At 37.0% G+C, this 12,662-nt stretch overlaps 1 protein-coding gene across 5 annotated transcripts in view; it reads right to left on the bottom strand.

Annotated features, from left to right (window-relative positions):
• Positions 1-12,097, bottom strand: part of TMEM67 (transmembrane protein 67) — a 46,253-nt gene extending 34,156 nt beyond the window's left edge. For 4 of the 5 annotated variants that reach the window (XM_086335286.1, XM_086335288.1, XM_086335287.1 and 1 more), the window contains exons 1-7: positions 11,669-12,097; positions 9,956-10,044; positions 7,687-7,780; positions 6,877-6,976; positions 5,869-5,938; positions 5,700-5,774; positions 1,114-1,176 (exon numbers count right to left, since the gene is read on the bottom strand). In XM_086335286.1, coding sequence (XP_086191412.1) covers positions 1,114-1,176; positions 5,700-5,774; positions 5,869-5,938; positions 6,877-6,976; positions 7,687-7,780; positions 9,956-10,044; positions 11,669-11,894 — 717 coding nt within the window. In that variant the 5' untranslated portion in view covers positions 11,895-12,097. The remainder of the gene's footprint in view (positions 1-1,113; positions 1,177-5,699; positions 5,775-5,868; positions 5,939-6,876; positions 6,977-7,686; positions 7,781-9,955; positions 10,045-11,668) is intronic. The other variant, XM_086335290.1, reaches the window with a different exon arrangement.
• Positions 12,098-12,662: the final 565 nt, after the last annotated feature.

Genomic DNA, 12,662 nt, shown 5'->3' with positions numbered 1-12,662 from the left:
AAGTAATTTGTTTTATGAACAACAAAATCTGTTGAGTTTGACCCTCAAACTTCTTTCTCAATTTTCTCTTTAAGGAAAAGACCACTTCATTTTTACAGTTATTCAAATAAAACATCATCACAGTAATCTTTCTCTCCCTTCTCATATTCAACTCATGACTAAATCTTGTTGGCTCAATTTTAAACGTATATATCCAGAAGCTTAACACTTCTTTCATTTCCATGGAACCACCCTTGTCCAAAGGTCCATTTTCTCTCACTTGGATTACTCTAATGACCTCCTAATTGGTGCCCCTGCTTGTCTTTGCCCTAACAAAGCCTACTTTCCATGTTAGAATGATCTTTTTCAAAACCTGAGGCCAACCACTGTCTACCTTTGCACAAAATCCTCTACATCCCTTCCAGGAAACTCTAGGTCTCATAGTCACTCCCTTCATCCTTCAACTCATTTCTCCACCGTCCCTGCTCACTGCTCTGGCCACTTAGGTCTCCCTCCTGTTTCTTTAGCATGAACATGCCAGAGAACCCCTGCTTTGGGACCTCTGCACTTGCTGTGGTCTCTGCTTAGAATTCTCTTCCCCTAGGTATTTTCATGGCTCACTTCCACTTCCAAGTCTTTGCTAAAATATCATACTCTCAGAGATGCCTGTCCTGACCACCCTCCATAAGTTAGGACCACCTTCTACTCTCTATGTTCTTTATCCCGATTTGTTTGTCTTTATAGCACTTGGCATCACCTGACAATTACTTACAATTCCACACAGGATTTTTCTCTGTCTTTTCCTAAAATAGATAACTTAAAAGGTTTCAGAACAGGGCATGGCATACAGTAAGTCATCAACAAACATTTACTAAATGATAGTACGAATCAGTTTCCCCTAACATTCAATTTCAGCTTAGTAAGTTTGGACATATTTAATTTATGAGTAATAAGTGTGAAATGAATAACATATTCTTTATTAGTCTCTTTCAGTCCACTTAGAAAGGGTTTTAATAGAATATGACCAAGGAGATATATCTACTTAGAAAAGTTTTATTAACTGGGGAAAAAAAAAATGGTACCACAGTTTCTTTGAAATGAAATAAAAACTACTTTCTAGAAATTCAAACATACCCAACAAGCAGCTGCTGATGACTGCAAATACTTTGCAAACCATTCTGAAGTGAAAGATATGCCCTATAAACAAAAAGATGAATTTTAGTTTTACGTTTAAATAGAAATTCCTTAACCCTACACACTTAGGAAGACATTACTGTGCACACTGCTGAGTGGGAAGTAACTAATATTACTTTCCCAGCGTTATCAGAAAAATAGACTCTAATAAGAATAAAAGAATTAATTCCAACCAATATCAGTAATTACAAGTAGGACTGAATTACAAAATCACATCGCTCAGACAAAAGATACAAGGAAATAAAGTATGTTTATAATAATAATAATAACAACTATTATGCCCATTTCACTAAAATGAAAATCAAAGTACAAAAGAATAAAAGAAAAATTAGATCTTGACTTAGATTTGGTTAATATTTGGTGATTTAGGATTATATTACACTGTATTAAATTGCAAGTAATAGAAATATTTGTGAATGATTTCTAAGCAACAGGAGATTGGGGATACACAGAGAAATTAACATTTAAAATCTCCACAGTGGTGATTCTCAAACAATGATGAATATCAGAATCAACTGTGTAATTTCCTGAAAACAGAAAATGCCTGGCTTCATTCTAAACCAAATGAATCAGAATCTCTAGAATGAGACCAAGGCACGCATGTCCTCTGAAAACTGCAGATACAGGTCTCCCTCTAGTTAAGAACCACTGCTGTAAAGCTCATCTGCATATCCTGCTAAAAAACGAGACACAGAGAAACACCATCCGTAGTAAATTCTCTGAACATGGACAAAGGTGATAAAACCAAATTATATGAAATATGGCACCATAACTGTCCAAGAAATCTAAAATAAAATTATTATGAGTCACTATTTTCATCTCTTCAATAAGCAAAAATTCTCATTTTGTAAGAAAAAAACATATGTGTAGAACGTTGGCTAACACACACAAGAAACCTAGTAAAAATGGAAAGTATCGACAACAGTACTGGCCAATGCAAAATGAAGCCACAGACAAATGCCAGGGACAAAGCTGCGTGATTCTTTATGAAACAATATCCACATACTTTAACCCAGGAATTTAAAAACACTTAGGACATGTGCCTTAAGTCAATAATCTCTCCAAAAGGACACATCTATGTGCATAAAATGGTTGACAGCAATATTATTAACAAAAAACCTAAATATTCAATAGACATACAATTACATGAATTTCAATGCATAAACTAGAGTATTATGTGACAATTTAAAATTATAATTATTGGTTGGGCCTGGAACATGGTATAGAGAAACCAAGGTAGTGCCTGAAGATTGAAGGAGACATGTTAAAATAACACAGAAGCTATACCAAAGGGAAGTCCAAATTTGGGACAATTTGAGCTTTGAAAATTTGGCCACTGCTGAGCAAATCTGGAAAGCTCAGCAGTGGCCACAGGACTGGAAAAGGTCAGTTTTCATTCCAATCCCAAGGAAAGGCAATGCCAAAGAATGCTCAAACTACCACACAAATGCACTCATCTCACAGGCTAGCAAAGTAATACTCAAAAATTCTCCAAGCCAGGGTTCAACAGTACATGAGCCATGAACTTCCAGATGTTCACGCTGGATTTAGAAAAGGCAGACGAACTAGAGATCAAATTGCCAATATCCACTGGATCACTGAAAAAGCAAGAAAGTTCCAGACAAACATCTATTTCTGCTTTATTGACTATGCCAAAGCCTTTGACTGTGTAGATCACAACAAACTGTGAAAAATTTTTGAAGAGATGGGACTACCAGACCACCTGACCTGCCTCCTGAGAAATCGGTATGCAGGTCAAGAAGCAACAGTTAGAACCAGACATGGAACAACAGACTGGTTCCAAATGGGAAAAGGAGTATGTCAAGGCTGTATATTGTCACCCTGCTTATTTAACTTCTATGTGGAGTACATCATGAGAAACACTGGGCTGGAGGAAGCACAAGCTGGAATCAATATTGCCAGGAGAAATATTAATAACCTCAAATATGCAGATGACACCACCCTTATGTAATAAAGCAAAGAACTAAAGAGCCTCTTGATGAAAGTCAAAGACAGTGAAGAAGTTGGCTTAAAATTCAACATTCAGAAAACGAAGATCATGGTATCCGGTCCTATCTCTTCATGGCAAATAGATGGGGAAACAATGGAATTGTTGGAAATAAAAGGAAATAAAAATGAAGTGACAGACTTTAATTTGTGGGCTCCAAAATCACTGTGGATGATGACTACAGCCATGAAATTAAGACACTTGCTCCTTGGAAGAAATGCTATGACCAACCTAGACAGCACATTACTTTGCCGACAAAGGACATCTACTCAAAGCTATGGTTTTTCCAGTAGTCATGTATGAATGTGAGAGTTGGACTATAAGGAAAGCTGAGTGCCGAAGAATTGATGCTTTTGAGCTGTGGTGTTGGAGAAGACTCTTGATAGTCCCTTGGACCGCAAGGACATCAAACCAATCAATCCTAAAGGAAATCAGTCCCAAATATTCATTGGAAGGGCTGATGCTGAAGTGCAAGCTCCAATACTTTGGCCACCTGATGCAAAGAACTGACTCATTGGAAAAGACCCTGATGCTGAGAAAGATTGAAGGCAGGAGAAGGGGACGACAGAGGATGAGATGGTTGGATGGCATCACCGACTCAATGGACATGAATTTGAACAAGCTCTGGGAGTTGGTGATGGACAGGGAAGCCTGGCGTGCTGCAGTCCATGGGGTCGCAAAGAGTCGGCCACGACTGAGCAACTGAACTGAACCAAACTGAGCTTTAAAAAGAAGAATAACAGTGACAGTTCATAACATACTCATGATACCAGGGGTTTGCAGTAAAGCTAAAGAGAGAAAAAAGCACAGAGAGAAAAGAAAGCACTCTATAGAGGATTGCTAACTTAAAAATATAAAAAGGAACAATAAAATTGTGAAACCATCTTGATATAACCAATTTAATAACTGATTCAGATAAGGTTCATCAATGACTGCTAAAAAGGATATGTATATAGTCTCACAGTAAAATCTCAGACTAACTTATTAGTCACAGCACCTTTACAAGGGGGAGGAATGGCAGACAGCACCATGCCCAGCCAGTCAAATTTAGCATCACCAATAACTGGATATCCTGACATTATGTGCTCCATGTTATGATACAATGGGCTATACACAGCACCGATGTCAGATTTTCCCAAAAAGATGTTTCACAGAGTCTAATCATAAGAAAAAAATGAGAAAAATGCAGACTCTGGGATGCTCTACAAGAAAGCTGGCCTTGACTCTGCAAGAGTCAATGACCGTAAAAGAAGAAAAAAAGAAAAAAAAAAAGAATCCAAAAAGCAAAAGAGGATAAAGATCTCTGTTCTAAATTAAAGGAGACCAAAGAGATTTAATTTCAATGTGGGATCTTTTGCTGATCCTGGGTCCCTTTGCCAAAAAAAAGTGGGCAGGGATAAAAGACTTGATTGAAACAAGTAGGCATATTTGGATATGAACAGTATATCAAATAATTCTATTAATCTTTTTAGGTGTGATACCAGAAAAATGCCATTTTCCTTAGGAGCTACAAAATATTTAGGAGTAAAATGTTACACAGCTACAACTTATTTTCAAGTGGTTCAGAAAAAAATATGAATGTATGTGTTTGTATGCATGTTTACATACACAGAGAGAAAGCAAATTTGGCAAAACATTAATAATTGGTTAAACTAGTAAAAGATACATGCACAGTCATTGTTTTTTTTTTTTAACTTTTCTACAATAAAAATTTTTCAAAATTAAAGCTGGGAAGGCAAACCAAGATGTAAGCTCATTGTCTTTGGGGAAAGGGAATGTGAAGACACTGACTCAAATATTTGGAAATTCTTTATTGACTGTCTGATATATTACTATAGAGGATTGGCTATTTCTCTTAGAAATTACATAAAACAATAAGATAAACACAGAAATAGTTATAGATCTGAGTATGTATACGCATGCCCTTCCCAGGTGGTACAGTGGTAAAGAATCCGCCTGCCAATGTGGCAGACACAAGAGCAGTGGGTTCAATTCCTGGGTCAGGAAGATCCCCTGGAGTAAGAAATGGCAACCCAATCCAGTATTCTTGCTTGGAAAATTCCACGAACAGAGGAACCTGGTGGGCTTAAGCCCATGGGGTCTCAAAGAGTCAGACACGACTGAGCAACTGAGCACACACTCATACACACGTTTATACATAATGTGTGTAGATATCTTCTAGCTACGTCTGCTAATTAGGGCATACTAAGCATGGTAATCTTTGTTTCTAAATATTATCCTTAAGAGCTTTTTAGAGAAATAGCTGTTTCCAGGACCGAAGCAGGAAAAGTATAAGATGAGCCTGGAAATCCTGTGGTGCCAGACAGGAAATGCTCCAATAAAGATACAGTTATGTCCAAAAGACATAGGAACAAATTCGAAGGGCTTCTAATGGCCAAACCTATGACAATTGGGGAAACAATGAACTGAAGCTCATTTTAGTCCCAAATGAATTACCAAAGGAAGAAAAGCAGAAATATCCTTAACTAGTAGAACAAAAAAACTGAAGCATACTCACAAGCTCTCCATAACGTGCAGTTGAAATCATACGTAGAGGAAAATTCCCTGTGCTGCTCAAACACAATCCCCCTGTCTTCATAAATAAATAAGAAAAAAAAAAAGGTTTATGTAAGAATATCAGCAATTCAATTTTAAAATATATACATTATCAATGTAATTAGCCTTACTAAAATGTTAGGTTCTGAACATGCACAGGACTTGCTGGTATTAATGAACGCTGGTTCACATCGGACACACCTGTCAATACAACAAAAATTATTTTTAAAATGTTAATGAATTAGCTCTAATTTAATTGAGAGCTTGTCTTTCTAACTTAATAGATTAGAATAGATTCATTCAACTAAGCAATTACTTGCAATAAAGTAAACTTATCAAAAGTATACACTACTCTGTATTATAAGGCAAGGTATAAATAAAATCAATAATATATATAAATATAGTACCTAGAAAATACTAAGTAGATTGCAAATAAAATTTATTATTATATACTATATATTATTGGAGAAGGAAATGGCAACCCACTCCAGTACTCTTGCCTGGAAAATACCATGAACTGAGGAGCCTGGTAGGCTACAGTTCATGGGGTCACAAACAGTCGGACACGACTGAGCGACTTCACTTCACAATATATTATAGATTATGTACAAATTATATAACATCAATAATAAAACAAAAATAGCTAAAAATAGCTACCTTTTACTGAGCACTTACTCTATACTACTTAGCTAAAAACTTTAGGTATGTAAAGTATGTTTCTGAGCTGTGGTAACAGCCTATGAAGTGGATGGTATGTCCTGTTTCTGAAGATAAGAACACTGGCTTAACAAACAAAGGTCAAACAACCAGCAAGAGACAGAAACAAGATTTAAATCTTCTTTGCGACCCCACGGACTGTATAATCCATGGAATTCTCCAGGCCAGAATACTGGAGTGGGTGGCCTTTCCCTTCACCAGGGGATCATTCCAACCCAGGGATTGAACCCAGGTCCCCACAATGCAGGCAGATTCTCAACCAGTTAAGCCACCAAGGAAGCCCATTTAAATCCTGTTCTGTCTCATTCTTGGACCTCAGCTTCTTTACCTGTTAATGCCTACTTCTAGCCTAAGGAATATGATACAAAAGACACAAATTCTACATAAATATTAATGAAGACAGCACCCAGCATACTGCTTACCTGTTTCCTAAAGCATTTGCTACTGTAAAAGAGTTTTCACTTTCATCACAGAGCTCACAAGTTGCTTGAGACAACAATGTTCCATTAACATTTCTTTCCACTAAACAATTTAGAAACAATAAGATGTAATTCATAATCAATATATAAGCTTCTATACACTTAGTAAAACCCACTTGTAATTATTCCAATTCTCAAAACACCTTGTTAGAACAAAACATATGTCAACTCCTTACATAAAGTATTGAAAAGTGAAGGCTTCCCCATTCCCACATTAAAAAAAATAATAATACAGAAATTTCTAAATCATCATAATAAATTAATATAGTTTCCTTAAAAAATTTCTTTCCTCTTACCTGCATACTCCTGTTACACTGGCTTTGGGGAAACAAGTATTTTCACAGACTTCTGGTAAGTTTCTCAACTTAAGAGGACTTTTGGTGGTATGTATTATAAATTCACACACTCTATAATACTATAACTTCATTTTTAGATACCTAACCTACAGAGACACTTGACTATGTACATAAGAATATTCATCAAAACATTACTAATTAGAAAACAATCTAAATATTTAAAATAGCAAAAAGTTATAAAATACCACAGAGTGGATTAAAAAGAATGAGGTAGATCTAAATGGTATGATCTTAATCATACCATTAACTGAAAAGAGTATGCTAGAGAACAGTCTTTGCCTATGAAATAGCTACATAAAAAATACCAGTTATATTTCCTGTGGTTACAATGTATACATTAAAAACAGAAAAAAAAAAAAAGAGTCTAGAAGGACACATTCTAGAATCTACTTCTCACCTAAAATATGGCCAGTGGGACAGTGGCATTTTCCTTCTGCAGTTAAACCACCAGGGCAAGAAATACAGTTCCAGCCATCTTCAGTAACACCTTTCTAAATTAAAAAAAAAAAAAAAAAATTATTTCCCTTTTCTTAATTAATGTTCTCCTTAATTGATCACGTGGGTTTAAAAAGTCATAATAGGGTAAAATTTGTAGGCAATATGTAAATAAATTATATACATATGAGCTACATAAAAATTTCCTGGAAAGACAATTTGTGCTTATATTCAAACATTAAGCTATATATTATAACTATGTACAGACTACTATTAACTACTAAGAACTAAAGGCAATAGTTCTTTGTGATTTTCAATTCAAATGAGCTTTTATTACCATGATTAATGGTAATAAATTATTTTATTAATTATTTTATTAATTTATTATTTTATTTAATAATTAATAAATTATTTTCAATTTACCAAGATAAAATGCAACAAAATTCAACAGTATTGAATCAACAAATAGGTAATTAATAGTTTAGCCTTACCTGTTCTAAAATAATTATTCTAATTTTTAAAAATTCAAATAATTAGCTTTTAGCAATTAAGTTATGACCCAAAATAGATGAATCTTATGGTAGATAAACATACTTAAAGTTGTTTAAATTGAGATCTTTTTTAATCCACTAATAATTTGTACTAGTAAAGATTTGATAAAATATGACATCATCCAAAACTGGACTTACATGATTTAGAAAAAAAAACCTGGGGTAAAAATATAGTAATTTTATTACAAACATGGATATAAACAAAATAAATAGAAAACAATGGTAATAACAAAACAATGACACAAATTATGCTAAGTTTTGGTTGAAAAGAATGGATATATCAAGAAATGCCCCTGTATTTGTTAATACATTTATACATATAGGACTATTTAAAAATTATGATAGCTTAGCTGTGTGTGTCGGAGAAGGCAATGGCACCCCACTCCAGTACTGTTGCCTGGAAAAGCCCATGGACGGAGGAGCCTGGTGGGCTGCAGTCCATGGGGTCGCGAAGAGTCGGACACAACTGAGCAACTTCACTTTCACTTTTTCACTTTCATGCATTGGAGAAGGAAATGGCAACCCACTCCAGTATTGCCTGGAGAATCCCAGGGACAGGGGAGCCTGGTGGGCTGCCGTCTATGGGGTCGCACAGAGTCGGACACGACTGAAGTGACTTAGCAGCAGCAGCAGCAGCAGTTGCGTGTGTGTGCGTGCTTCGTCATATCTGATTCTTTATGATTCAATGGACTGTAGTCCGCCAGGCTCCTCCATCCATGGGATTTTCCAGGCAACAATACTGGAGAGGGTTTCCATTTCTTACTCCAGGGGATCCTCCCAACCCAGGGACAGAAACTGCATCTCCTGTGTCTCCTGTATTGTAGGTGGATTCTTTACCACTTGAGCCATCAGGGAAGCCCCACAAGCTTAGTGACATCACTGAAAAATTAGTCTGCTTTGGCACCATTTCATATTAGTAGTTTTGCTCATCATAATTCAGCTAGGGTTAATATTTCTAAAAACATCAAGTATGAAAATGATCATCAAACCTATAAGTACTAGTCATAAACCAGGACAAATGGGTAAATACTAAATTCCCAAATTAAATTTTTTTAAATACAATAATGAGAAGAGGTAATACTGCATTTTGAAAAAAAGAGAAGAAATATTACTATGAAAGTTAGAACTGCCACACTAAGACTCTTAATTATTCAAAATGATTGGAAGATACATTTCTGTTAATCAAGAATCATATATAGTAACTATTGATACATTAATTTTCCAAAAATTATGATATAATGAAATGATTAATAAAACAGCATCAGATATTTAATTTAGTGATGAAATTGGCATTTGATGAACTTATCACTCAGCTATCATTATGAACATGAATCATTACGTAAAACTGTTGACATAGTAAGTCTAAGACACTGAACTTACTCTATATATCATTCATTCATCTATTTCCCTTTATAAAGTAGTTTCTCTATGAAATAGAAATAAACAAATTATCATGGCTTTTTTTTTTAATTTCAGATTTTAAAAATACCTTTCTATTTTCTCCAAGTATAGAAAATTTCACTGATTTCCCAAGATTAACTCTAGTAAAAACAAAGCTGGCTTAGTAATTTTAAAATCTGTGGGAAAATATATGAGTACAGCATTAAATTACAGTTTAAAAAATAATGATATTTGCTATTTTTTACAGTAAGATTTTCTAAAAAAATAAATACTCCATACCATGTGTTCTGGGCACTTTTTACAAGTAATATCAGGTCCTCCATTATTAGAAATCATCTGAAATCCTGGTAGACACACACATGAAGTTCCTAAAAAGAAGAGCCAATTTTTACCTTGATAAATGAAATTCCAAGATAGGAAAATTTTAATAACTCTTAAGATCTTGAGAAGCAGCAGCTAAGAGCAAGACAGTGGAGTCAGTACTGCCTGGGTTCTAATCTTGATTCTGCTGCTTAGTTTTGTGACCCTGAACAAGGAACTGTTCTTTGCCTTGGCTTCCAATTAGGAACAGTACGTACCTTGTGGGGTTAATATGAGTACTAAATTAGTCATTATTAGCGTATAAAAAGTGTTATATTTACATCTTACAATGTGTCTGGCATACAGTAGGTATTGTGTTTGCTGTAATTTTAAGTGCAAGCATAAATAAATTATTAAATTATAAATATTAAACTAATAACCAAACTACTGACTAACCGCTATGGGAGATTTTACATGTCTATTTCACCCAACCATACACATATACTTACTGAATTCAAATTCTGTCAACACAAAATCTTATTAGGAAAGTTATCTTGATTCAAATAAATCACTGTTTTCCTCTGGAAAGATTAAAACAAACTGTATAAGATAGTGAATATTCAACTTGCTGGCTAGGTAAGGACAGCATTCTCTAAGAAGGCATTAAGTGGATACTTAATAGGAATCCATGTAGTAGAATGCTTATGATAACAGGGTGCATGACTATGAACCTTACATTTTATAGAATGAGTCTGGGAAATGCTTTCTTCTTACTTCCTCACCTGAGAAGCCTGACTTGTCCTACACAATGACTTAAAGACAAATCAAATTTCAAGATGGAAGAAAGTTAATACCATGGGTGACCAAATTGAGATTAAAAACATCCTAGACTTTAGAATATGGGCAAAGTCTTATCCTGAGCAGTTTCAAAGGACAACTAGGACCAATGATGAACATCTCAAGAAAAAAAAAAGTTTAATATAAAGAGACTTTGGAGGGAATTAGTAATATTCAGCAATGAAAGGGCTAAGTCCTAAGGAAATCTATACTATTATGGACATTTTGTATAGTGGAAATACAGAGATCGAGAAAGAGGGCAAAGAGATATAGGAGTTCTTCCTGTCTCCAATTTACAGGACAAAGAAGACTTGACCTCATCTGGACTTTCATTTTTTAATCCATAAATTGAGAAGGCTGGACCATAAATGGTTAAGGTCCCTTCCAGCTCTATATTTCTAGATTTGAGAAGATTTTTAAAAAAAACTACCGAAGTTTACAAGCGCTAATTTGCATTCCTTCCCAAACAGGTCCTGTCACCTGCTCTTAGCACCTCAGACCGTCGTGGTTGTTGTTCAGTCGCTCAGTCGTGTCCGACTCTCTGCGACCCCAAAGATTACTTCTTTTCGCTTTCTTAGTCAGCTTTCCACGGGCCTCCCTAAAGCCCTCCTGATGAGGAGGAGGGGACTGGAGCCAAGAAATTCATTACGAGGCCTCGCGGGTGGCTGACTCAAGGTTTCCCCAACCTCCTTCGTTGTGTGTTTAAGCCTCAATCCTCCAAGGAGACCCTCCTCTCAGGCGTTGGCAGTTAACCTTTCTGAAACATTCTTTCCGCAGGGGCGGGGGATGTTTCAGCGACGCCGGGATCAAGGCGGGACTGCTCCTTTGGCCAGGGCCCGTCCCGAGACGTCTCACCTCGGGCATCCTGCCTCTGATTGGAGCCACACGCCATACAGGAGAGCGCCGAGATATCGAAGTACTGGTTGTGGCCGCACGTCTCCGGCTGCCGGAAAGGGAAAAAGAAGGTCTGAGCTTGTGAGACGCGAGGGAGGACCAGCAAGAGGAACAGAGTCACACTCGCAGACGACAGGGTGGACCCAGCGGCCATCGCAACCACAGCCCCGCGGCCTCCCGTCGCCATGGTGCAGACGCCAGCGGCCAGGCCGTCTCCCGCGGCCCGTCAGCCTCAGCGGCGACTCTGCAGAGCTGATTGGATCGCGGCGCCCCGGTGTTCCGGAAATGTCGGCCTGCTTCGCCTGGTTGCTAGGTTACGAAAAGCCGCGGGAATCTGGCGATCTGGGAAAGGATGGGATCGGTTCACTTCAGTTCTGTCGCTCGGTCGTGTCCGACTCTTTGCCATCCCATGGACTGCATCACACCAGGCCTCCCTGTCCATCACCAACTCCCGGAGTTTACCCAAACTCATGTCAATTGAGTCGGTGATGCCATCCAACCAATCTCATCCTTTGTCGTCCCCTTCTCCCGCCTTCAATCATTCCCAGCATCAGGGTCTTTTCCAATGAGTCAGTTCTTCACATCAGGTGGCCAAAGTATTGGAGCTTCTGCTTCAGCACCAGCCCTTCCATTGAATATTCAGGACTGATTTCCTTTAGGATGGACTGGTTGGATCTCCTTGCAGTCCAAGGGACTCGCAAGAGTCTTCTCCAACACCCAAATTCAAAAGCATCAATTAGAGGCAAGCTAACCCTGTAGCCTGGCAATCACGACCAGACTTCAGACTATGAATTGACCCGTTTGCGGGATGTGAAATCAATTTCAGAAGTCGGGAAATCGGTAACCGCAGCCAAGAAAATATCTGATTTTATCACACAAATTAAAAGTTTTTTTTCATTAAGTCGTTAAATGATATTTACAACAAAACTTATGGTCATTTTCATGTTAAAGGACA

The sequence above is a fragment of the Bos grunniens genome, chromosome 14 (assembly GCF_055505025.1).
Source record: "Bos grunniens cultivar Pamir isolate PY7600 chromosome 14, Bosgru_T2T1.0, whole genome shotgun sequence".
NCBI lineage: Eukaryota > Metazoa > Chordata > Mammalia > Artiodactyla > Bovidae > Bos > Bos grunniens.
The sequence above is the reverse complement of the archived record's forward strand: the minus strand, read 5'-3'. Positions and strand labels throughout refer to the sequence as shown.